This window comes from Lissotriton helveticus, chromosome 9 (genome assembly GCF_964261635.1).
Source record: "Lissotriton helveticus chromosome 9, aLisHel1.1, whole genome shotgun sequence".
NCBI lineage: Eukaryota > Metazoa > Chordata > Amphibia > Caudata > Salamandridae > Lissotriton > Lissotriton helveticus.
Window position 1 is genome coordinate 7,191,007 of NC_136070.1, and position 23,151 is coordinate 7,214,157.

The 23,151-nt window shown below is 48.2% G+C and overlaps 1 protein-coding gene across 2 annotated transcripts in view; it reads right to left on the reverse strand.

Annotated features, from left to right (window-relative positions):
* Positions 1–23,151, reverse strand: part of LOC144780849 (putative N-acetylated-alpha-linked acidic dipeptidase) — a 327,400-nt gene that overhangs the window by 173,886 nt on the left and 130,363 nt on the right. For both annotated transcript variants that reach the window (XM_078659345.1, XM_078659344.1), the window contains exons 6-7: positions 22,090–22,185; positions 16,032–16,117 (exon numbers count right to left, since the gene is read on the reverse strand). In XM_078659345.1, coding sequence (XP_078515471.1) covers positions 16,032–16,117; positions 22,090–22,185 — 182 coding nt within the window. The remainder of the gene's footprint in view (positions 1–16,031; positions 16,118–22,089; positions 22,186–23,151) is intronic.

Sequence of the window (23,151 nt, forward strand, 5' to 3'; positions counted from 1 at the left end):
TCCTAAAGACTTTTTCAAGGCAGAAAAGGATATTGGGATTCACCACCGATGGTACTCAGCAGGTAAGCAGAAAGCACCTCACTGAAAATAACTCTATAGTAGCAAACATGTCCTTAAAGCAACACGAAGTCAAAGACCAAGAAGCCTTAATAAGCCTCTGAAATGTCCATGAAATGTGTGTTTCTACGCTATGATAGAAAGTACCTGACCAGACACTGGGCCTTGATAAGCTGGTCCGCTTGTGAAGTCTCCTGAGTAAGTTGCCGGACACAGAGCCGATGTTGCCCGGAGGATCAGCGATGGCGTTGGCACTAGAAGGTGGCACAGGGCGTCTTCCAACGATGGAAGAAATGTGGCGCAATCTATTCGCCACTGCAGAGAATGCGCAGTGTCAAAACATTGGCACACTGGAGTTTCCAAGGCAGCTCTGCCTCAGAGAGGCCTTCCATCCGAATGGGGGCTCAGGACTCCTGTATGTCTTTCCACCTTTGCCTCTCCTGCCCAGAGGGTTGAAAAAGGCACAAGCCATTCCAGTGGCTCCGGACATGGCAAGGAGAGGGTGGCACCCAGAGCTTCTGGCCATGGACAGCTGTCTTCAAATGTGGCTGCCTCTTCGAAAGGACTTTCTGTTGCAAAAGCATGGAATGGTCCAACGCCTGAACCTGCACAACCTACAAATCCCTCCAAAGAAGAGGAAAGGCTCCACCGCTTGGATCTGAAGTGGACCCTTACAGCCTGATTCATCAAGCCGAAATCGGCTCGCAAAGGGCCAGATTCTGAGAATCTGGCCCTTTGCGAGCGCTATTTTTGCATTTGGGATTCATCATCCCAAATGCAAAAATCGCTAATAGCGATTTCGCTATTTTGTGAGGAATTACATTTAAGGAATCTCTATTTGAGATTCCTTAAATGCAATTCATCATCCATTTAAAAATTGCGAATTCGCAATTTCGGCCCGCTATTTACCGCGAGGTCAAACCTCGTGGTAAATAGCAAAAACTTAGAAAAATGCTTTTAAAAGCATTTTTCTAAGTTGCATGTTGCACACACACATGTCCTTTGGACATGTGTGTGCGCAACACCTGTTTCAATTTGCATTTAAGGGGTGCTACGGGGTGTCCTTTGGACACCCCTGGCACCCTTTAAATTGCTATCTTATTTGCGATTAGCTAATTGCTAATCGCAAATAAGGAATACTCCCGATTCATTCCTATGGGCCTTTTGGCTCATAGGAATGTATGGGGAGTTATTCCTTATTTGCGATTAGCAATTTGCTACTCGCAAATAAGGAATGTGTAGGAATCGCTATTTATTTAGCAATTCCTACATGAATACCGTTTTGCAAGTCCTAAATAGCGATTCCTTATGAATCGCTATTAGGGGCTCGCAAAACGGGACTATGATGAATCAGGCTGTTAGTTTCTACATTGACAGGACCAGGAAGTACCTACAAGATGACCAGCTGTTCATTAGTTTCTGTCGAGTTAAAAAGCTGAAAGCGGTGCAAAGAGAACCATCTCCAGAAAGAATGAGTTATGCGTGGAGATCTGCTCTGGGTTGACAAGAAGCAAGGCCCGAAGGATTGTGTGCTCATTCCACCAGAGCCAAGGCGGCCACGACTGCACTAGTGAGCAGTGGCCAGTTCTGGACACTTGTTAGATAGCCCCGTCAGCGTCCCTCCACATGTTCATGAAGCTTTACCTGCTGGACAGTCAGGTCCACAGGACGGGCACTGCGCCCAATCTGTCCTGCCGGACTTCCTTGTCTGAGCCGTTACACAGACCCACCACCTGGGCGGTGCTGCTTTGGTGTCTATTCACAAGGTGAGGACTCCGCGGTTAGACGTCTCTATCGGAAGTTACTTTCCTTCGGAAACGCCTTTTCTGGTCGAGACTCTGGGGCATATTATCAAGGGGGTTTGTTTATCTCCGCTTTTTTGGCTTTAAAAGCCAAGAAAGCGGAGATAAAATGATCTCCCTATTACCTAGCTGTCGCTAACACCAGTTAGCGACAGCTAGTAGGAGATAGCGACCATCTTGGGCCCCGCTTTGCATGTCAGTGATATTTATCACTAATGACATGCAAAGTGGGCGTGCCAAGATGTTAGCGACTGGAAACAGTCGCTAACATCGCTATCTCCTATTACCGACATTTGGAGATATTCGCGCTAAGCGCGAATATCTCCAAAAGCTAACACCTGCCCTGAGCAGTTCTTAGCCATGTTATCCAATGGGAGGTGGATAACATGGCTAAGAGCATTAGCTCGGTAATGCACGAATATCGCAGACTTTTCAGCGATATTCATGCATTGCGGCCGTTTTTTATCGCATTTGCGATAAACCTTGGTAATAGCAAGGTTTATCTGCGATAAAAATCGCCGCAGCTCTGCGGTAAAATTTTGTCTCTAACCAAGCAATAGCGATAATTATCACTATTGCTTGATAATATGCCCCCTGAGCCTTAATTACAAGAAATGATGCATCACGGCGGTAACACATCAATGTGTCAAAATGACTTGTGCCTGCAGCAAAAATCCTTACGATGCCAAGGATGCGCCATATTTACAACCCACGGATACTTCATTAATATGACGGTTCTGTGGGAAGGATGCCCCAAGGCATCAAGCCTAAAAGTGGCACATTGCTGTAGTTGGAAATAAGACTGACGCAACTACAGCAATGCGTCAAAAACAGAGAGGCGATGCATCAGTATTGACTGATGAAAGTAGCCGACTGTAAGGCGATCAAGTGTAAAACTCACTTTGGACTCCATTACATTGGACCTGTATGTCTCTCATACAAGTGGGCATAGTGCACCTCTGTGTACCACTATAGCTACGTAATGGTGACGTATTGTGTGAGACTATATGTGTGTGAACACAAGTCATTAATGTTGTGTAACGTAACATTTACTGAGTCACCCACCTTATATGTGAACTTACCTGTTTAGGGGACGTGATTTCCTTGCAGATTACATGGTTGGAAGTGACTTCAGCTGGTCAGATTCCTATGCCACACACAATGCGTCATTCCTATGCCTGCATTTCAGAGGCTTGTGAATTTTGATGCATTCAAGTGCAGCGGCCCGCTTCCCGATGATGCGTCACTTTTCATGAATACCAGGGCGTACGTTTTAAGAGGGATTTTACATGGGAATGTCTACCTTGCATATATTATTTCTAACGTGACGCAGCTGATTCCAACAAAGGTAAAAAACGATGCAGGCCAACGAAAAGTGACGTATCGGCCTAGAAGAGTCACCTTGTAAATATAGAGCAAGACAGTGTTGCCCGTGAGTCATGAAAAATTACGTAAGTGAGGCGCAAGCTCCTTGTAAATATGCCCCTCTATCTCACGCAGGTTCCTCACTGACCCGCCCGTCCTCCTCACTTTCTGAAATGTTCTCACTCAGTCCATGAATAAGATCCCAAAATCTGGAAGTCTTTACACCACCATATTCTCCTTTCAGTGGATCTGCATCGAAGGTGCGAACAGAGATCAGAAAGCCTCTGATGCCAGCACGCGGATGTGGCATATATATCGGGGCCCCAATGTCACACGTGGGGTAGGACAAATCTGACGCGGAGCCTCATGACGCCATATGCCAATGGAAAAGAGAATTGCAAACAAAGGTTTCTGGGTCCACTTTGGTGTCCAAGGAAATGTACAAGGTGAGGATCTGTGGTTAGAAAAAAACTACATCAGAAAAAGTGTTACCGAAGGTGAGTAACTTAGTCTTGATGTTTAATGTCTTGATGATTATTTTGTCGCCTCTACGGGTGGACTCCGCAGGGTAGACACACAGTGTTTGGGAGGGGATGTGTGTAAAATATTGTACATTAAAAAAGAAAATAGGGCACAAGATTCTCACAAGGCGGGGGGTGAGGGCAGAGACACTGCCCCTTCACAGAGGGGCAGATCATGGGGCAGAGAGAGTGCAGATCCAGACAGACGAACGGTCGAGATGCGGGTAGAGCGATTACCTATACATGGAGGGACAGAACATGATCCAGGCAGCATGGGCATGAGGGTAGAGGGCTGTCCATCCAGGCAGCATGGGTGTGAGGGTAGAGGGCTGTCCATCCAGGCAGCATGGGTGTGAGGGTAGAGGGCTGTATATCCAGGTTAGGACAGTGAGGGGCAGAAGGAATAGCAGATGCAGGCAGGAAGGGTGAAGGACATGGAGACTTGGAGACCTGCTGATGTAAATGTAAATGTAAATGTAAATGTAGATTGTGCTTATATAGCGCACGGCTACCCGCAGTGGGTGTCCCGGCGCTTGCTTAGGGAACCCGTCCTGATATTCCCCTGTGAGATAGCAGGGTATCCACAAGGTGAAAGTCAGGCATCCCGCCGCGAGGGGCCGTTGTGGAGATTAAGCAAGCTATTGCCCAGAGTCGCAGAGTGTGAACCCGTGAGTCGAGGAGGCACCGGGGCGAGAATTATCGAGTCCGTGGAATTTTTAGTCCAAGACCCGCCGAGGCGGGGAATTGAACCCTGGTCCAGGACCGATCTCAGCTTCCGGGTCTGCCGCCTCTAACCCCTGAGCCACACTTCTCCACAATCCAGAGAGGGTGAGTGACAGAAGGATCTGCTGAGCTAGAAAAATCTGGGAGGGCAAGGTACAATGTGGTTCTGAAATTCTGGACCCTACTGTTATCACGATATCGAGATCCAATACCCGTGCCACAAAATATCAATATCCCATGACGAATTTGGTATCAACAGACCGGTAATGATTAGGACATCATTTCTATGCATTTGCGTCATGATCAAGGGATGCCAACACCATTAAACCGTAGTTTCCGTCCCGAACCCTTAGACTCCATTTTGTAAACGGCATCCATCTTGTGTCTTGCCCTCATGATAAGTCAATTGAGTAAGGTCAAGCCTGGTCTAAAAGGACACGTACACCTCTCCCTGACTCCCCCCTGACCTGTCCCAACTGACTCCATGGCCTCCAGCCAAACCTGTTTGGGCAGCTCCTCGCCCAGTGGCCGAATACGATAGCATCAATGCATAACATACCACAAACCATTCACTACGTACAAATCATGTTTTCTACACACACACGCACCTGTCCACGTTCCTTGTTTATGGCCAGTTTTATGACTAGGAGGTGCCCTTCTTTATTAGCGTTTCATCGATATCTGATGGGAGTTCCGGGCCTGGCTGGGTAATCTATCACGAACTGGACATCTAAAATGTGGGCTTGCTTACATGACTTCGCTCTTTGTATTATTGTAGAAATATGTTTACAGCCACATCATAAACTCAAGAATTCTTGCTTGCAGCTATTATTTCTGTATATAAGGAGAAGGCTGGTTCTGTAAAAACGAACAGTCTCCTGAGAACACACGACCCGTGTTGTCGTGCTTCTAGGACACATGTTACTTGGTAGCTGCCAATAAAACTTGATCTCTGACTGCGACTAGAAGACTCAGTGTTTCTGTGGTCCGGAACAAGGGAGAACTCAGAGGTCTTCGGGTGTTATCCACTGGCACCACCGGGTTCTTAAAAACCCGGCACCTCAGTTGGCGCCCAACTCGGGGCGGTATCAAGCGGCGACGGTCCAAGCTAGATGTTCGTGAGGAGCTTCGTGTGAAAATTCCAGAGGACGGCCAGCCACTTCAGCGACCCCTGTATGTCGACGTGGTTCCGAAGGTCTTTGCTGCGAGGTTCCCCGCGTCCCGACGGCTACAAAGGACTGCTGCCCTGACTATCGCCTTGTTTTGGACCCAGTGATCCTTGGTAGAGCGAAACGATAGACGAGTCTTCTAGCGACGTCATCGATCTTCAAATACTTCAGTTAAGTATAAGTGGAGCGTCTCCCAGTCCTTAGTTTGATCCTTAGTTTTTGGTATCCTTGAGATACGCTTTGATTTGGTACTTGCAAGCCCCAAAGCCGAAGGACTCGTGTATTCACGAGAAATATCGTAATAGATAATCCTTTGAAGTTTGAAGCTAGACTAGTGAGCGAAGATGCCTGGTTTTAGCAGACTTGGAAACTTGTTTTGTCTTGGTTGTAGTAAGGACTCCCGATTAGATGATTCTTGTCCGGTTCCTCCGATTGGAACTCCAACATATGAGCTCTATGTGAAGCATGGCGTAGGTCCTATCACATATAATGAAGTGTGGATAAAATACACCCGCAAGGATGGTGTTTTAAAGTGGCCCCAATATGGTAGTTTTGACCCAGAAATCTTAGACAACCTAGAGGTCAAATTGTTCAAGAAAAAAGCCCGGCCGGCAATGTTTGACTCTTTTCGCTTATGGCGCAAAGAAGCCAAACAGAAAGAAATGAAATTAGCAAAAAGGAATAAAAGAGGTATGTCGATGGTACAAGCTGCCGTTGCATACAGAGATAACGAGGAAGAGCAGGAAAGCGAACAAATACTTAGGAGCAAGAAACTAGCAGTAGATAAATGTTACCCGATGTTACCAAATAAGGGACAAGGTCAAGAGGAAAGATCCGAGAAAGATCCGTTAATGTCCCACTTATTAAACTCGCCACCGCCGTATGCGTTAGACGCTACCGCACCACCAAAGCATTTTACTATACCGCGCCCCGGCGCACGTAACCCAGCTCTTGCACGAACGCCAGCTCCTCTTCAGCTGGTTTCTACTTCTCTGGCGCAGCCTTCTCAAGGGCCGCCATCTTTGCTACATACTCCATCTACTTCTACCACTTGGCCTACAGCTCCAACTGTTCCCTATGATACTACGTCTGCCACTGTTTCAACTTCCTCTGCTATGGCCTCGATTTCTTCTTCGCCTCAGCCTGTCTTTTCTGATGCATTTGCCCCTCCGCAAGCTTCTCCTTCTATTTAGACAAAGAGTGACAGGTACCGTCACTGGTCTGCTTTCACCTTTCTTCGGGTCGCCCTTCTGTTTTAGAAGATAGACAGTTACGTAGTCAACTGCCTGATTACGAGGAAAGAAAAGTGCTGAATGAACTAGCACGCCAATGGATTGCGGATACTGTTAGATATGATGTTCAGTCTGTTATGGAAGTTTTCCGTCAATGGAATGCACCCACTCAGAGACACGTATTCGAAGAGATGTGTGTATATCTGTACGAAGATTTGGAGACGAATGATCCCAAATACACAATGGACGAACTATGGCGTACGCGTTTTAAGTTCCATGAAGGTATGATTATAGGTGCAGATGTTGAGAAAGCGATAGAGTTGCTGTTCTCTTATAGGAGTAAGGGAAACGTCTCTAGATCATTGTACCAAGACGACGTATCAGGTAGGAAAAGAGCGAGACAGTACCCCATGAGAGAGGTTCCTCCGGTTTGGAGGGAAGGCGATGCGAATGTAGTACCGCCAATTCTGCCTCATTTCCAGCGTGTATGGGTACATGTCCCCTGGAAAAGATCAGAAGTTTTAGCACTCAAGCAAACACTACCTGATCCCCGTAAAAACCCGACTGGGTATTATAAGGAGTTATCGTAGACTGCAAACTCATGCATAATGAATTTAGCAGATGTAGACATGTTGTTTGGGAATGTTGTCCCACATCCTTTATGGAGTAAAATTCGTCATACGGACCATGACCAAGAACTAGGTGACTCATGGGCTAATATTACCGCTATAGATGCTAGACAAATAGGTGGTTCTAAACCTGAGCCGTTAATAGCCGAACTTCCCGGTAGAATTATCACGTACATGAAAACATTAATGCCTGAGTTACGGGTAAACTGGGACAAGCTATCTGCGTGCAAGCAGAAGAAGGATGAGAATGTGTCTGACTTTTTCACGAGATTTGAGGAGACTTTCACCGATCATAGTGGTCAAGATATGGCTACCGAGGGTGGTCAAAGATTGTTTGTAGACAAATTCGTACATAATTTGCTTCCTGAACTGTGTACTAAACTAAAAGATTCAGAGAGTGCTTGGGCTGTCTCTACGTCAGCGCAGATTTTAGCTACAGCCCAGTACTATGAAAATAGGCGCAAAGACGAGCTAGATAAGGTAGACAAAAAGACTAAAGATTTGAAAACTAAGGTTCTTTTCCAGCAGGCCTATCCGCCTCGCACGGCTAGTCAGCCCAATTATCAACCACAACAGCAGTATTCGAGAAACGCGCAAGGAAACGAGTTTTCCCATCAGCGTCTTCCGTATGGCCCGAATCAATGTGCATATTGCAAGGAAGAGGGTCATTTTAAAGGTAATTGTCCGGCTCTTGCGCGACATTTTAACGGTGTTTCAGGTATAAGGGGTAGAGGTGTTCAAAATGTTCATAAGGGTAGGTGCCGTGGAAATTTCTCCCAGAACACAGCTTCTTTTCCGCCTCAGAATTCCATGAACAGCTTTGACCAACAGAATAATGCATCGTCTAGGTCAGCTCAGTACTATGCTGACGACTATTACACCGAACACGAAAATGAGGGTAATGATTGCTAGGACAGCCATGGACAAAGAGAGGGAGTTGTTTCAGTTCCAGTAGATCAGAATGGACCTTATGTCGAGGTGATTGCCTCAGGAGTGTCAGAGCCATTTCTGCTGGATACTGGTGCTACAAAAAGTTCTATTATGCACTCAAAACTTCCTGGCGCACCTTTGTCTGGCGAAATGAATGTCTCAGTAGGTTTCTCTGGCGCCCCTGTTAGAAACCCAATCTCTAGTCCCATGTCCCTTTCTGTTGGCCCATGCGAATTAGAAGCACCCCTCATTTTGACAACAGGTTGCGGTGAAAATTTGTTAGGTTTGGATTTACTAAAGAGGTTGTATGCGACTTTGTACTGTTCTCCCTTGGGAGTACAGCTTACTTTAGGTAAGAAAGTCATTTCTCCAATGTATGTGTCAAAGGAAAATATTACAACTGAATTGTCATGTCTTCCTGATATACTCTGGGCTAACGTTTCTATTGATGTAGGTCGTTTGGAGATAGTACCGTATGTCATAACTTTGAAAGCCAACGTTAGGTTGCCTCGTATTCCCCAATACAAAATATCCAGCGAATGCGAAAAAGCATTGTTGACGATTGTTTATGATCTGATTGACAAAGATGTCATCGAAGAAACAACAGGAAATGTTTGTAACAGTCCAGTTTTACCAGTCTTAAAGCGTACTGATCCTTCACAGCCCCCTGTGTACAGGTTTGTGATTGACCTCAGAGAAGTGAACAAGGTAGTTATCCCACAGTTTCCAGTTGTCCCCGACATTACTGCCTTGTTGACGATGGTTCCAGCTTCAGCAAATTGGTTCTCGGTGATCGACCTGAAGAACGCTTTCTTCAGCATCCCGATTGCTGAGGAGAGTAGAGATATTTTTGGATTCAATTTAGGAGGACGAAGCTTCCGCTTCAAGTGCGCTCCTCAAGGCTACTGCGAAAGCCCATCAATATTCAGTCAGGCCCTGAAAACACAACTGGACACTATTGTTCTGCCAGATGGGTCAACTCTGATTCAGTATGTAGACGATCTGCTGATCGCTGCAGACACTGAAGAAATTTGCAAACAAGCCACGTTGTCATTATTGCGTCACCTATGTGACATGAAGCACAAAGTCTCTCTTTCCAAACTACAATTTTGCCGACAAGAGGTAACCTACCTAGGTCACATCTTGTCGAAGGAGGGAAGGAGACTGACACCAGAAAGAATGCAGGCAATAGCAGAGCTGAGTGCCCCAAGGACACAGAGAGAGGTTCGAGCCTTCTTGGGCATTACATCGTACTGTAGACAATGGATACCGAATTTCTCACTACTAGCCAAACCCTTGCTGGCACTACTCTGTAAAGACACGCCCAATCCTATGCCCTGGTCTGAAGATTGTCAGACGAGTTTCCACGAGTTGCGTGATGCATTGTGTTCGGCTCCTGTGTTGGGACACACTAACTACAGTAAGCCTTTTACATTATACGTCCATGAGAAGGAAGGTTGTGCATTATCAGTCCTAACACAACACTTTGGGGACAAGCAGCGCCCATGCGCGTATTTTTCGGCAACTCTAGACCCTGTGGCTAAAGCCCTACCAAGTTGTCTGAGGGCTACCGCCGCAGCAGCTGTCTGCATTCGACAGTCTGCTGGATTAGTCATGAATAATACTCTGATTGTTATGGTTCCGCATGCAGTAGACATCTTGCTAAACAGGACGAAGACACAACATCTTACTAGCGCTCGACTATCCAGTTACGAACTTACACTGTTAGCAAGTCACATCCACATAAAGAGGTGTGATACACTGAACCCTGCTACGCTACTACCCATCCCGACAGAAACAGACGAGATTGATAAACATGACTGCTGCTTTAGGACAGAAGAAGAGACAAAAGGGAGAGTAGACTTACAGGACACTCCCCTTCCTGAATGCAATGATACTTTATGGGTTGATGGTTCATGTTTCAAGTTGCCAAATGGTGATACGACTGCAGCCTATGCCGTAACAACATTACACACCATTATAGAGACCGCGCACATTTCCCACAATTCTGCACAAGCTGCAGAGATAATTGCACTTACAAGAGCATGTGTGTTGGCGAAAGGAAAGCGAGTGAATGTGTACACTGACAGCCAATACGCCTTTGGTGTGGCTCACAGTTTTGGGAGATTGTGGCGTGAACGTGGGTTCCTGACGTCACATGGTGCAAAGATACAGCATGGTCAGCTAGTTAATGAGCTCCTCGAGTCACTGACCTTGCCACTACAAGTTGCCATTGTGAAATGCAGTGCACACAAAAAGATTCAAGACGATGTTGGCCGCGGGAATGCATTTGCAGACGAGGTTGCGAAAGAGACTGCAAGGAACACAATGAGTCGGATGTATGTTGTAGGTCCCGCTAGATGGATTACTGATGTGGGAATGTGTGAGGACACCATTGAAAGCGTGAAATCTATACAAGCCGAGGCAACTGAGAAAGAGGTGAATGAATGGAGAGAAAGTAAGGGTAGGTTAGATGCGAATGGTTGTTGGGTCGAATTGTCGGAACACCAGCGATGGCTATTACCTAACGCATACGTACTTGCAGTAGTAACGATGGCTCACGGAATTGCGCACATCAGTTCGAAAGGAATATGTAAACTATTGGCCCCAGTATGGCAGAATAGTAATATCCCAAAATATGCAGAGAATGTGGTCAGAAACTGTATGGTATGTTTAAAACACAATCCCGGTAGGGGAACCCCAACTCCAGCTGGTCATTTTGCGCCTCCAACGTATCCGTTCGAGGTTTTGCAGCTCGATTTCATCCACATGGAGAGGTGCAACAATCTGAAGTATGTGCTCGTTGTTGTTTGCGCTTTTTCAAGGTGGGTGGAAGCGTACCCCCTTAAGGACAACACCGCCTTGTCAACTGCCAAAGCCCTTGTCAAAGAATTCTTCCCTAGATTTGGTATGCCTAGAATCGTCTGGAGTGATAATGGAAGTGAATTCGTAGGACGTGTGATGAGGAGAGTGTGTGAGTGTCTAGGCATACGCCAAAAGTTCCACGCTGCAAATCACCCCCAATCAGCTGGATTAGTAGAGTGCTACAATGGCACGTTGAAACTCAAGCTAGCCAAGATCCAAGCCAGTACAGGTCTTAAATGGCCTGACGCCTTGCCTCTAGCACTCCTGTCGACCAGAATGACCGTCCATTCCAGATTAGGACTTAGCCCCCATGAAATAGTGTTTGGCCGCCCAGCCAACGTCTGGGGCGTGCCAAGGCCAAAGAAACTCAGCGAAATAGAACACCCCGTACTGCTTGACTATTTGTGCGAATTGACAACTAAATTGCCTGTTTTACACCAACAGGTTCACAGTTCCTCTCCGCCAGCCTCTGATGATCCAGGTCACTCCATCGAACCCGGCACTTGGGTTCTGGTGCGGAATTTTCGGCGCACAAACAACGAACAACCCAGGTGGACCGGACCGTACCTTGTGCTTCTTTCCACGAGATCAGCCGTTCGGGTGGAAGGAAAGAAAAGTTGGATACACGGGACCTACTGCAAACGGGTCCCTCTGCCCCTTCCATACGACCGGTGGGTCAACGAAGGAATTGCCGACTCCGAGACAGAATCCATACCTCGCTTCATCCCTTTCAGCGATGCACGTTTAAAAGAAACTGGTACCGAAAAGGAGAGTGATCATATTTTACAAGGACTTGTGCCACCGTCAATGCAGTTGGACACTTCAGAACCTAAGACATTGTTTGAAGACCAAACCGTACCTGGGAAACAACAATATAATCTAAGGTCAAGACAAAGAGACTAATAAAAGGCAAATTAATGTGATTTCCCTTCCCCCAAGAACTATTTTTGATTTTTCAGCTCTCTCACTCTCAGGGAACTTGCTCATTTTTGATTTTCGAACCGCCATCCGGTTCTGCTGCTAGGGTCGCGGTTGAAGTCTGGGGAGTGCAGCTGGGGACGTTTAGGTCAACGGTTCTGGTTGGTCCAAGGGAGTTACCCCGGACTGAACAGAGCGTACTCCCTGGCAGAATCAACCCACCACCGCGGGCAGCAACTAGAGGATGGAGTTTCCTAGGGTAAAGAGACCTACCAGATTCACGAACATTGAAAGACAACTATGCACTGTACTGGCCAAAAGAAGGTTTTTGATAACATGTATTTTAATGTTGTGTAGCATAACGATGTTTTTGACTGGTTATACTCTATTCGTATTCCAAGTTACTTTTTCAAATGACACCCGGCCACCACCTCCTCCTACTATCTCTCCACACTACTTTCACCCTCTACCTGAACACGAGTCTGCCAGAAGACTCGAATTTGTAAATAACTCATTTATTCAACTCCTACACCAAAACCAGTCCATAATGAACACATCGAACTGTTGGATATGTGGACTCATGCCACACACAACGGATAAGGGTATCCCATACTTCATCCTGCCATTCAGTTATTATGGTTCTCTGTGGGCTTTCCAGACCATGTTCCTGTTCGCCCTAGAACCATACCCGACCCGTTCCATTGAAAGCGATTCCAACAACAAGGCACTAGTGGCAGGGATAAGAAATATGAGTAGGGAGTTTGACACGTATCAAACGATCCCCAAAGATGAACTCACTCCATACAGTCGTTGGAACATAACTAAGAATGGGATTTCCCTGAGTAAGGAACAGACAGCAAAGAAATCCCGCCCAGTTTGGATAGTGCCCCACAAAGGTCGCTTATGTCTACAAGGTATCGGCAGGGATCCAAAAGCACAATTAGGAAAGAGCATATGCTCGGAAACATATGTATTCGCTTCCCGAACTTCCCCCCTATTCTTAGCAGCCAAAGGCACGTATTTCGTCTGCCACGACCAAGCCTATACATGGTTGCCCCCTGACTTCTCAGGCACGTGTTACATCTCATTTCTGCTGCCTCCCACCTACACGGCCAGAGCAGATTACCATCGGACAAGGACAGCTAGAGGTGTCGTGAGTAAAGACGACACCGCGGGTCAGGAATTTGCAGACTTCGCAAAGGGTTTTCTGCCATTTTGGGGGCCTATGGTGAACAGCAGGAATATTCGCCAGTTATCGAGGATAGTTGAATCCGCCGTGATTACAACGGCCGGAGCCCTTGACAACTTGACAACCGAGCTTCAGTCGGATCGACTTATGACCCTTCAGAACCGAGTTGCCCTAGATATCATACTCGCCGATCGTGGTGTGTATGAAGAGTGATCCAATCTAGTTGCTGTATTTTCATCCCTGATAATGCACCAACAGTGTACCAGGCCATCTCCAAACTACACGAAATATCTGGTTCCCTTCACGTGGAAAAAGGAGATTGGTCCCTTCTAGGGTGGTTCTGGGGCCTGATCACTGCCTGGGGATGGAAAACACTGATCTTCATTGGGATGATCTTAGCGCTTCTGTTTATGTTCTGCCTGTGTGTACAGTGCGCTCCTGCACTCTGTGGCCTCTGTGCTACCCCATGTACAAGGAAGCCTGTGTCAAGGGACGAACTGAGCAACAGAATGATGCTACAGCAGCATCTCCATGAATTTATTCATACAGATTTGGACTCAGATTAACATGGGTTATTGCCTTACATAAGGGCAAAAGGAGGGTCTGTGGTTCTGAAATTCTGGACCCTACTGTTATCACGATATCGAGATCCAATACCCGTGCCACAAAATATCAATATCCCATGACGAATTTGGTATCAACAGACCGGTAATGATTAGGACATCATTCCTATGCATTTGCGTCATGATCGAGGGATGCCAACACCATTAAACCGTAGTTTCCATCCCGAACCCTTAGACTCCATTTTGTAAACGGCATCCATCTTGTGTCTTGCCCTCATGATAAGTCAATTGAGTAAGGTCGAGCCTGGTCTAAAAGGACACGTCCACCTCTCCCTGACTCCCCCCTGACCTGTCCCAACTGACTCCATTGCCTCCAGCCAAACCTGTTTGGGCAGCTCCTCGCCCAGTGGCCGAATACGATAGCATCAATGCATAACATACCACAAACCATTCACTACGTACAAATCATGTTTTCTACACACACACGCACCTGTCCACGTTCCTTGTTTATGGCCAGTTTTATGACTAGGAGGTGCCCTTCTTTATTAGCGTTTCATCGATATCTGATGGGAGTTCCGGGCCTGGCTGGGTAATCTATCAACGAACTGGACATCTAAAATGTGGGCTTGCTTACATGACTTCGCTCTTTGTATTATTGTAGAAATATGTTTACAGCCACATCATAAACTCAAGAATTCTTGCTTGCAGCTATTATTTCTGTATATAAGGAGAAGGCTGGTTCAGTAAAAACGAACAGTCTCCTGAGAACACACAACCTGTGTTGTCGTGCTTCTAGGACACATGTTACTTGGTAGCTGCCAATAAAACTTGATCTCTGACTGCGACTAGAAGACTCAGTGTTTCTGTGGTCCGGAACAAGGGAGAACTCAGAGGTCTTCGGGTGTTATCCCCTGGCACCACCGGGTTCTTAAAAACCCGGCACCTCAACAATTCCAGCAAAGATGGTGAGGATTCTAACGAAGGGGATTGCACATAGAGATGAACCGTGCACAACTACTAATCAATTGAACTGGTGCGGCGGCCGACATGGGCCAGAACCTATTTCAGGTGAGTCCAATTGCACCTAGGTTCAATGATTAATATTCAAATTGTAAAGATCAACAACTTTTCTATTGGAACGCTAGAAAATAAAAAATATGTGTCTGAAACAAGAAAGCTATTGATCGTAACATAAGCCCTGAAGAAGTCCCAAGACGGGACGAAACGCGTTGGCTACTTTTGAAGGATCATTTTTGTAAAGAATAGAGGATTTTCAAATCAACAAAAGCGTCACCATACATTTGATCGCGATCTATCTAGTGTGATTTAGAACACCTGTTGAGACTTAATCAATATTGCAATACTCTAACTCGATTTTGATGGAGTATTGGAGCTAATAAAAAAATAGTGGGTGCTCATAATTTTTTTGCAATGAGAGCAAGAGATCTGCTTAACCTGACAGAAAGGATGAGGGACAAAGAGATCTTCTGATCCAAGAAGAGAGGGTGAGGAACAGAGGGACCCATTGATCCAAGGTGAGAGGGTCAGAGACTGAGGGATCCACTGATCCAAGGTGAGAGGGTGAGAGACAGAGGGATCCACAGATCCAAGCAGAGAGGGCGAGAGACAGAGGGATCCACTGATCCCAGCAGAGAGGGTGAGAGACAGAGGGATCCACTGACCCAGGCAGAGAGGGTGAGAGACAGAGGGATCCACTGATCCAAGCAGAGAGGGTGAGAGACAGAGGGATCGGCTGATCCCAGCAGAGAGGGTGAGGAGTGAGGCGCTGGTTGTGCTGGTACAGGATTGGGAAGATGATTACTTCATCAGGTCTTACAGGCTGTTCAATATATTTTAAGAATATGGCAATGTTTGACCCATTGGGCGTGGCATGCGGTAAAACCTAGATGGAGCCAGTGGCCTGTCTTGACAGTAGTGTCCACGTGTCACTGTATGAATTTGAAGGTCACAGTGACCTCTGAGCTCCTTGACATCACAAGGGTTCGATTTGCCATCACATCCTCCTCATTCAGCATCTAGCCTTCGCTGAAGCAGCGCGCGGCCTCACCTGGCTCGTGCATGCCTCGGATGTAGCCAATCACGTTCTTGATCTGCTTCCTTACGTTGTAGGTCTGGACGTAGAGTCTGATTTTGCTGAAATGGAAGAGAAGGTAGAGGAGATGAGCTCAGACAGCACACAGCGCCTTGGGTGATAATGCCAGAGGCGCTGGATGTAATCACCGCTTCCTGATGAGCCGCAATCTAACCCCAGACAAACACAAGAGAGTAGTGCTATCACAACACAACAGAAGACAATGTCCAAATCCATCAAACATCTACCCCAATGAAACCATGCACTGTACGTCACGTGAGCACCTCCTAGCCCATGACAAGAAACAAGCACATCCGTATGCCGCTCGCTCTGGGGAAGGAAGAAAGTTACCAAGGGTACAACATCTGGAAGGCCAGAGATCAAGTCGGATTCAAGGCCAGGACTGCAAAACGAGAGGTGGATGAAGGCAGAATCCAGGTCTCCCGCCAAACCCCCAAAGGTAAGTACCAGTACAACCAAAAAGAAGACTCCAGAGAACTCAACAGTTGTTCCATTATCACCAGTCGGGAAACACATCAGCATCCAAAGGGACATTCAGCAAGAGTAGCGCTCAAGCCAATGAAGAGATCCTCAGTTCATTGACATGAATGACCGATGGATGATGGATGAGGTCCAACTGCCTGACATTGAACCCCAACAAGACTGAAGTCATGATCTTCGGGGTGAGCTCCTTTATTTGCGACTGAACATGGTGAGCGACAGAGTAAGACGTGCTATCACCCTCACCACCCCCACCAAGAACCTTCGTATCGCCGTCGACTGTAAACTTGACATAACAGCACAAGTCAGAGATGTCTCTGTCGCATGCTTCCACACCCGGAACATTCTGAGGAAGACTTACAAATGGCTCTCAGTCAACACCCGGAAAACCGCCACCCGCATCTTTGTTACCATGAAACTACACTACAAGAACCCCCTCTATGCTGAAATCAACAAACATCTGATTAGAAGCCTGCAGAAGATCTAGAACTGGGCGGCAGAATCACCTTCACCCTCCCACACTCACACACCTCATCTCAAGGAGCTACACCGGGAAATTCTCATGCTAGTTGGAATGTTTTACAAGGCAATCTTTCAGACTTATTTATGAAACTTATAAAGCGCTAAAATTCCCTTGGGTGTCTCGGCGCTGTGGACTGGACCAAGATAGGCTGACACGGCCAACTATTGTTTAAAGAGCCAGGTTTTTAGTAGTTTCCTAAAAGTGAGAAGAGTGGGACTTGTCTTGATGTGGAGTGGGAGACTGGTCCAGAGTTTGGTGGTGGCGAACATGAATGTTCTGTCACCCCAGGAGGCCTTTTTAGTGTGGGGAACAATCAGGAGGTTTTCTGCTGAAGAGCGTAAGAGTCTGGTGGGGCTGTAGGGGCAGAGCGATTTCCTTAAGAACTCTGGTCCACTGGCGTGGACCGCCTTGTATGCAATGCATAGTGCCTTGAACTTGGATCTGCTTCTAATGGGCAGCCAATGGAGCTTTCGTATCACGTTTGATATCGGTTGGAATTTGGGGGTAGCTGTTAGAAGTCTAGTGGCAGCGTTCTGCCCTAGTTGTAGTTTGTTTAGAACTCTTTTTTGGGCATTGATGAATAGGCCGTTACAATAATCGACCTTGGGCATGGCTAGTATGCTGATGAGGGTTCTACCAGCGCTGATTGGGAGGAGGGGTAAAAGTTTGTTTATCATTTTGATGATGTAGAAGGATGACTGCATGGTGCATAAATGACAGCTTGTTGTCAAACATGACACCCGAAAATTTGTTTCGCTCGCGGAATTTGCGGATTTTCAGCAATTTTGCGATCCGCGAATCTTGCGAAATTGCAGAAAAATCTGCGATTCCGTGAGCGGGACACATTTTTTCCATGAAGCACTTACAGGGTTACAGCAGGTGCCCAAGTTGAAGCTAATTTCTTTGTAACCATTTACAAAATGGTCACAAAAAAATTAACTTCAACTCGGGCACCTGCTGTAACCCTGTAAGTGCTTCCTGAGCGGCGCCTCGTTGCGTACTTGCAACTATTCTCTGACCCTGCTCTGACCCTCGAAGCAGGGTCAGAGAATAGTTACAAGCATGGCATGAGGCTCCTGTCACAAAAATTAAACCTCAACAGGAAGCACGGCCAGATAAATAAAGCAGGTGCCCGAGTTGAAGCTCAAATTCAGTAACGTTTTTAATCAGCCCAAAACATTAGTGAGCACGGTCGAGGCTGGGCAAGCGTGCTTTAACCCCATATCTGCCATTGGAAATTAGCTGTAATACTCGAGGGATGGCCCACCGAGCGCAACCTTGGCCCACCCGAGCGCATCCTTGGCCCACCCGAGCGCACCCTTGGCCCACCGAGTGCACCCTTGGCCCACCTGAGCGCACCCTTGGACCACCCAAGCGCACCCTTGGCCCACCCGAGCGCATCCTTGGCCACCCAAGCGCACCCTTGGCCAACTGAGCGCACCCTTGGCCCACCCGATCACACCCTTGGCCCCACCCGAGCGCACCCTTGGCCCACCCGAGCGCACCCTTGGCCACCCGAGTGCACCCTTGGCCCACCCGAGCGCATCCTTGGCCACCCGAGCGCACCCTTGGCCAACTGAGCGCACCCTTGGCCAACTGAGCGCACCCTTGGCCCACCCAATTGTCAGGGACTGGGCCTGCTTCATGCACTGCCACCCCGGGTTGCCAAGCGGTCCCATTGGGCTCCAAAACACGCCATATTGAATATATTTAATCCCTATAGGCACCAAACAGCTGCGCCAAATGATCTTTGAGTGACCAGGCCCAAGAGGACAGCAGGGACCCAGGGTCTGAGCGACGAGCGGGGGCTGAGCGGGGTGGGGGGGCATTGGCCTATAAGGATAGCAATGCGGGACGTGGCCCATAAACAACCATATTAAAAGTGAAAGCAGCCATGGCAGGCTAACACCACAACCAAAAAAATATAACATAATAAAACACTGACAAAGTTTAAAAACACTTATCTAAATATGTGGGTTTATCTGGCAGGAGACAGAAAAAGAAGCAGCAGGTCTCCCAGCTCAACAGCTCCTGTTTGTGGCACAGGAGGGGCTCTTCCTACAGTGGCCATGTGGGGAGGGTGGGAGAATGATGTCTGTGAGAAACACCATGCTCTGGGACCAGGAAGGAGTAGAGTACAGGGCCAATGCACAGAGCTCTGCCAATGCACCTCAGTCCTGAACTCCAGCACCCACAATGCAGTACAGGAAGTCACAATACACTCACTGACTGAAAATGCTCCTCAACCCCCTTCTGCCCACGTCCAGCTCTGCCAATGCACCTCAGCCCTGTCCTACCCACACACAGCTCTGTCAAAGCACCTCAGTCCTGTCCTACCCACACACAGCTCTGTCAATGCACCTCAGTCCTGTCCTACCCACACTCAGCTCTGCCAATGCACCTCAGTCCTGTCCTTCCCACACACAGCTCTGTCAATGCACCTCAGTCCTGTCCTACCCACACACAGCTCTGTCAATGCACCTCAGTCCTGTCCTACCCACACACAGCTCTGTCAATGCACCTCAGTCATGTCCTACCCACACACAGCTCTGTCAATGCACCTCAGTCCTGTCCTACCCACACACAGCTCTGTCAATGCACCTCAGTCCTGTCCTACCCACACTCAGCTCTGCCAATGCACCTCAGTCCTGTCCTTCCCACACACAGCTCTGCCAATGCATCTCAGTCCTGTGCGACCCAGACACAGCTCTGCCAATGCACCTCAGTCCTGTGCTACCCACACACAGCTCTGCCAATGCACCTCAGTCCTGAACTCCAGCACCCACAATGCAGTACAGGAAGTCACAATACACTCACTGACTGAAAATGCTCCTCAACCCCCTTCTGCCCACGTCCAGCTCTGCCAATGCACCTCAGCCCTGTCTTACCCACACACAGCTCTGTCAATGCACCTCAGTCCTGTCCTACCCACACACAGCTTTGCCAATGCACCTCAGTCCTGTCCTACCCACACACAGCTCTGCCAATGCACCTCAGTCCTGTCCTACCCACACACAGCTCTGCCAATGCACCTCAGTCCTGTCCTACCCACACACAGCTCTGCCAATGCACCTCAGCCCTGTCCTACCCACACACAGCTCTGTCAATGCACCTCAGTCCTGTCCTACCCACACACAGCTTTGCCAATGCACCTCAGCCCTGTCCTACCCACACACAGTTCTGTTCAATGCACCTCAGTCCTGTCCTACCCACACACAGCTTTGCCAATGCACCTCAGTCCTGTCCTACCCACACACAGTGCTGCCAATGCACCTCAGTCCTATCCTACCCACACACAGCTCTGGCAATGCACCTCAGTCCTGTCCTACCCACACACAGCTTTGCCAATGCACCTCAGTCCTGTCCTACCCACACACAGTTCTGTTCAATGCACCTCAGTCCTGTCCTACCCACACACACCGCTGCCAATACACCTCAGTCCTGTCCTACCCACATACAGCTTTGCCAATGCACCTCAGTCCTGTCCTACCCACACACAGCTATGTTCAATGCACCTCAGTCCTGTCCTACCCACACACAGCTTTGCCAATGCACCTCAGTCCTGTCCTACCCACACACAGTTCTGTTCAATGCACCTCAGTCCTGTCCTACCCACACACACCGCTGCCAATACACCTCAGTCCTGTCCTACCCACATACAGCTTTGCCAATGCACCTCAGTCCTGTCCTACCCACACACAGTTCTGTTCAATGCACCTCAGTCCTGTCCTACCCACACACAGCTTTGCCAATGCACCTCAGTCCTGTCCTACCCGCACACAGCTCTGTTCAATGCACCTCAGTCCTGTCCTACCCACACACAGCTCTGCCAATGCACCTCAGTCCTGTCCTACCCACACACAGCTCTGTCAATGCCCCTCAGTCCTGTCCTACCCACACACAGCTTTGCCAATGCACCTCAGTCCTGTCCTACCCACACACAGCTCTGTTCAATGCACCTCAGCCCTGTCCTACCCACACACAGCTCTACCAATGCACCTCAGTCCTGTCTCACAAACACACAGCTCTGCCAATGCCCCTCAGTCCTGTCCTACCCACACACAGCTCTGCCAATGCACCTCAGTCCTGTCCTACCCACACACAGCTCTGCCAATGCACCTCAGTTCTGTCCTACCCACACAGAGCTCCGTCAATGCACCTCAGTCCTGTGCTACCCACACACAGCTCTGCCAATGCACCTCAGTTCTGTCCTACCCACACACAGCTCTGTCAATGCACCTCAGTCCTGTCCTACCCACACACAGCTCTGCCAATGCACCTCAGTCCTGTCCTACCCACACACAGCGCTGCCAATGCACCTCAGTCCTATCCTACCCACACACAGCTCTGTCAATGCACCTCAGTCCTGTCCTACCCACACACAGCTTTGCCAATGCACCTCAGTCCTGTCCTACCCACACACAGTTCTGTTCAATGCACCTCAGTCCTGTCCTACCCACTCACAGCTCTGCCAATGCACCTCAGTCCTGTCCTACCCACACACAGCTCGGCCAATGCACCTCAGTCATGTCCTACCCACACACAGCTTTGCCAATGCACCTCAGTCCTGTCCTACCCACACACAGCTCTGCCAATGCACCTCAGTCCTGTCCTACCCACACACAGCGCTGCCAATGCACCTCAGTCCTATCCTACCCACACACAGCTCTGTCAATGCACCTCAGTCCTGTCCTACCCACACACAGCTTTGCCAATGCACCTCAGTCCTGTCCTACCCACACACAGTTCTGTTCAATGCACCTCAGTCCTGTCCTACCCACTCACAGCTCTGCCAATGCACCTCAGTCCTGTCCTACCCACACACAGCTCGGCCAATGCACCTCAGTCATGTCCTACCCACACACAGCTCTGCCAATGCACCTCAGTCCTGTCCTACCCACACACAGCTCTGTCAATGCACTTCTACCCAAGCTCTGCAGTTGTGCAGAGGGTCACACATGAGCTAACAGTGTGGACACAAGTGTTGGAGGAAGGTTAAGAATGTCTCACCTTTTTTCATGGGGTGAACTGAAGCCTGGCCCAATTCTGTAGGAGATGTTGAGTGCTCCTCGCCAGGACGGGGGAGCCGCCTCGCCTCCTATTTTACTGAATTGAAAAATAAAAATAAAAATAAAACACTTTAAAATAGATGAGAATACTTGAGCTCGCCTCAGCACCGGACTGCTGCAGGCTGACCTTGAAGGACTGGAGCGGATGATGCGAGAGGCACAGGGTAGGGACCTTTATTTTATTTATTTGAGAATTGTGTGTGGTGCAGACGTCACAGCGCTTTACAAAGGGCCAGGCACTGAGGAGACCTCCCTGCTGAGTCCACATGCAGCACAAAGACAAAAGCAGAGTCCAGGACCCATGTGAAAGAAATCATACTGTGAGAAGTTGGCCTGGCATATGCTGCCCACTATTCTAGCGAGCACCTTGCACCAGTCCAAACAACCCTTATTGATGGTAGGTTTAAAGACAACCTTATAGAAAGCTATCCTAGTGGTAGCTGTGGAGAGCAGCCTTCAGGCCAAGTCTTGGAGGAATGTAAAGCAGCTTGTTTTACCAGTCTATAATCTCCTGAATGACAAAATGAAAGGAGAACTACACCAGGTATATATATAAAATATATGTATTTATTCTAAAGACATCCCTCTAGTCTCTTTATGAGGCTAGAGGCAAAAGTACATTCAGTAAACTTAATATCACACAGTAAATTAGCACAATCTATGTTGAGCCCTAGGGGCGTACCAAACCATATATTAAGAAAGTGGTATAAGAACCACGACTTAGCTAGACACAAGTTCTAGAGCCTGTAGAACCGCTGGGGCCACCAGGAACCGCACAAGGTAGTGACACAGGGGACCCACGTGGGACGCGTGCAGTGTCTAAACACAGCTGCTAATCACCATTAACTTCTATGGGGTAAGATGCGGTTGGAAAGTTAAAGATAAAGGACATTTAGAGGAGGACTTAGAGCAAACCCCTTTAGACTTAAGGGGTTCTAGGGCCAACACCCACGGGAGCACCGGAGTACTCAAGTTACCTCACCCAGGGAAGCCGGGTGCATAG